Source organism: Seriola lalandi, unplaced genomic scaffold, assembly GCF_002814215.2.
Source record: "Seriola lalandi dorsalis isolate HSWRI2012SDOR001 ecotype SW California unplaced genomic scaffold, Sedor1 jcf7180002051355, whole genome shotgun sequence".
In the NCBI taxonomy this organism is placed as follows: domain Eukaryota; kingdom Metazoa; phylum Chordata; class Actinopteri; order Carangiformes; family Carangidae; genus Seriola; species Seriola lalandi.
This window is the reverse complement of record NW_019521908.1, coordinates 1-3,514: the sequence shown is the minus strand read 5'-3', so window position 1 is coordinate 3,514 and position 3,514 is coordinate 1. Positions and strand designations below refer to the sequence as shown.

The 3,514-nt window shown below is 43.1% G+C and overlaps 1 protein-coding gene across 1 annotated transcript; it reads left to right on the top strand.

Annotated features, from left to right (window-relative positions):
- Positions 1 to 3: 3 nt before the first annotated feature.
- Positions 4 to 3,510, top strand: LOC111649616 (uncharacterized; the record flags this gene model as incomplete). The annotated part of the gene is made up of 2 exons (XM_023399353.2): positions 4 to 92; positions 2,523 to 3,510. Coding segments are annotated over 2 exons (1,077 nt in total), but the record flags the coding sequence as incomplete, so codon positions are not given.
- Positions 3,511 to 3,514: the final 4 nt, after the last annotated feature.

The following is a 3,514-nucleotide window of genomic DNA, read 5'->3' as shown; positions in this document are numbered from 1 at the left end:
TCCCAGTCCTCCAGTCTGAGAGAGCTGGACCTGAGACACAACAAGCTGGGGCCGTCAGGAGAGAAGCTGCGTCGTACCCTGGTGACTGTCAGGTGATCGACTTTTCACACTAATCCACTCACATGGTTTGAGTTAATTACTTCCATAATGATTTATGCTCTTCCCTGAGATTTTTCAAGCACTTGTAAGTTATGACTATAACTGTGGATCCTTGAACCCAAAGTAAAATCCACAAGCCTCTGCTCCATGAAGCCATTTTCAAGTCATGTCAAGTCACCAATTCACAACATACAGTACGTTATCTCAAGGCTCTTTCCAAACAGAGCAGGTCTAGACCTTCTATTTATAATATTATTTACAGAGACCCAACAATTTCCACCAAGAGCAGCACTAGGTGACAGTGGAGAGGAAAGACTTCCTTTAAAGAGGCAGAAACCTCAAGCAGAACTGGACTCAGGGTGGGCGGAGCCATCTGCCTTCACCGTTTGGGTTGGAGAGAGAGAGAGAGAGAGCGATATAGAGAGAGAGAGAACAGAGGAAAAGAACAAGAACGTACAATGCTAGCAATTTTAATAATAGTGATGTGGAGTAAAGAGAGTCAGGAAAGACAGCAGAGAGCTGCTAAGGATCTCACAGAAAATCTTTGCGTCACAGGAAGCAGCATCAGCATCACATTTTCACTTTAATTCACCACTATTTTATCCTCCTGTTTACCTTTGACATCCTGCCACTTGCTGTCTGTGGTTTGCCAACAGGAGCCTGACTGTGGACTAACCATAACATCTGCTGGGTGCTCTCTGCATTTTGTTGTTTGTTGATCTATAATCATTAGCTAACAAGTGATGCCTGTGAAGGTAGTACTCCACAGCTCTTTCACATCCAGATTGTGGAGGTCAACAGAAGCAGTACTTTAATAATATTCTTTGGTAATTAATTCATTTCATACTATCGTTTTGATACAGATTAACTTATGGATGACTGCAGACCATGATCAACTTGAACATCTCTGCTTTCACTGTCAGTGTAAATATTTCCAGTTTGACTCATCTAATGCAGAAATGAAATAAACCAGCTGGTGAATTGTCAACCTGCACAACAAGGCTGATAAAAGACACAAAATAAAGGCCTATTTACTGAGGGTAACGGAAATTAGCCAATAAATTACTGTAGTTTAACACCTGAAATGTAACACTGCTACTCACTGGATGCAAGTGCAAACTCAAATGCAAACCCAGAACTTCCTTAAACAGGAGGCTACAGGGAAAAAGCAGCGATTCTTTTTTTAACTTACTTAAATCAAACTAATGTCAAGGAGCGCATGCCACCAAATACAAACCTTTTTGTGTGGCTCATTCAGAGAGCACACCCAATCAATCTTGATCCGTGAACAATTATGTGCAGTCAAGCTCACATTGTTTTGTTCATGCAAAACTGTTGCTGAAGCGTCAGCCCTCGTGTGTAGCCTTCCTCATGTAAAGATCTAGTTGGGTAGAGACCAGCAGGTCTACCTGGTCCTGTGCAAGGCCACCCAGCAAGACCACAGACAAGGTAAATAGTCCTGTTTGCCCTGAGCACTTAAACTCTGTCCACACTGCAGCTATGTTCCTCCACTCCGCTCCACTATGCCAAATGACAAAGAAATCTGCAAGTCAAAGCTGATTTCATTCCTGCTCATGCTAACCAGCTATCCAACACTGCTACCCCAGCTGCCCTTTCCTAACTAGACATTCTCCCATACCTCCCTTCTGTCAGCTGAGGAGGCGGGGCAGGTCTCCTCATTTCCAACAGATGGAAATTTACTCAACTGTTGCCTCCAAACAAATGCTCCTCCTACGAGTACCTTGCTGTTATGGCGACTGCTCCGGTGAAAGTCTCTGTGGTTTACACAGTGAAGATAGACACTGTTGTCTTCTATTCCCAAACATGGCTGTCCACCACTTTTCATCCGCTCAGACAACCCAAGCTCTGCAGACTTCCTGTCCCTGATTCACTCATTTGACTTGAAACATGTCTGCAGCCCTCACAACATCATGCTCAGCTGAGACTGTCCCACAGACTGTCTGACAGTCACATCTCTGCAACTCTCTGACCACTTTTTCATCCACTTCACTGTTTGCCTTCATGATCTGCCATCCATACATCCACCTCTGGTTTCATTCTGTCGCAACCTCTGCAACTTGATTTACATCCACTTTATCTCCATGGTTACCTCAGCTCTACCTATTACCACATTCTCCTCACTAGAGGTCAAAGATGCTGCAGAGTCTCTCTGATACTCGATGTCCTCTCTCCACCAAACCTGCCTGCCTGACCCATGGTTGACTGACACCATTCAAAAGATGCTACACACACACACACACACACACACACACACACTCACACACACTACTACATACAGACATGTTTTGTGTATAATCTTTCTGAGGGATGGAAAAGTTTAGATTTCACATGTCAGTGATGTAGTAAAGAGAAAGGTAATGAGCTGCTGGAGGTGTTAAACTGACTCTTTGCTTTTTCTACAGGATCAGTAACTTCTCATCAAAATACAAGGACATCATCTCCAAAAGTTCTCAGATCAGTTCAGGATGTCCTGCTCTATACCAGCTGAGAACAAAAAAAGAAGAGATTGTTACTCTGACCAGAAATACTGTTGGTGAACAAAATCTGAACAAGATAAATAAAACCATCTTACTAGTTGGAGAAACAGGAACAGGGAAATCTACTCTGATCAACACTCTGGTCAACTACGCCATGGGAGTAGAGTTTGATGACGACATCTGGTTTGAGATCGTAGAGGAGGAGAAGAGAAGTCAGTGTGATAGTCAGACATCAGATGTGATCGTGTACGAGATCTTTGACTTTAAAGAAAACACTCTGCCCTTCTCTCTGACCATCATTGATACTCCTGGATATGGAGACACCAGAGGGACTGAAAAGGCTGACATCAGTCAAAGATTATTGCACTTGTTCCGCTCAGAAGAAGGAGTTCATGAAATGAATGTAGTGGGTCTGGTGATGAAGGCGTCAGAGAATCGAGTGACAGACCATCTGAGGTACATCTTCAATTCAGTGATGTCTCTGTTTGGAAAAGACTTGGAGAAGAACATCGTTGCTCTCGTCACTCACTCAGATGGAAGAAAACCAAAAGATGTTCTTCAAGCTCTTGAAGATGCAAAAATTAAATGTGCCAGAGATGAGAAGAATCAGCCTGTTCACTTCCTGTTCAATAACTGCCAGAAAGAAAACCGAACAGACGACAGAGAAGAGCTGGAACATGCTGATAAAGTAACAGTGAGAGGAATGAGTCAGTTTAAAGACTTTCTGGAAAAAACTGCACCTCAAAAACTGGAGAAAACTGTGGATGTTTTGAACAAACACGTCAGACTGACGGCCTGTATCCAGAACCTGCAGGAGAGAATTGGTTTGATTGAACTGAAACAGACAGAAATCAAACAGACAAAAGAAGCTCTGAAGAAATATGAAGAAGAGATGAAGAAGAATGAGAAGTTCACTG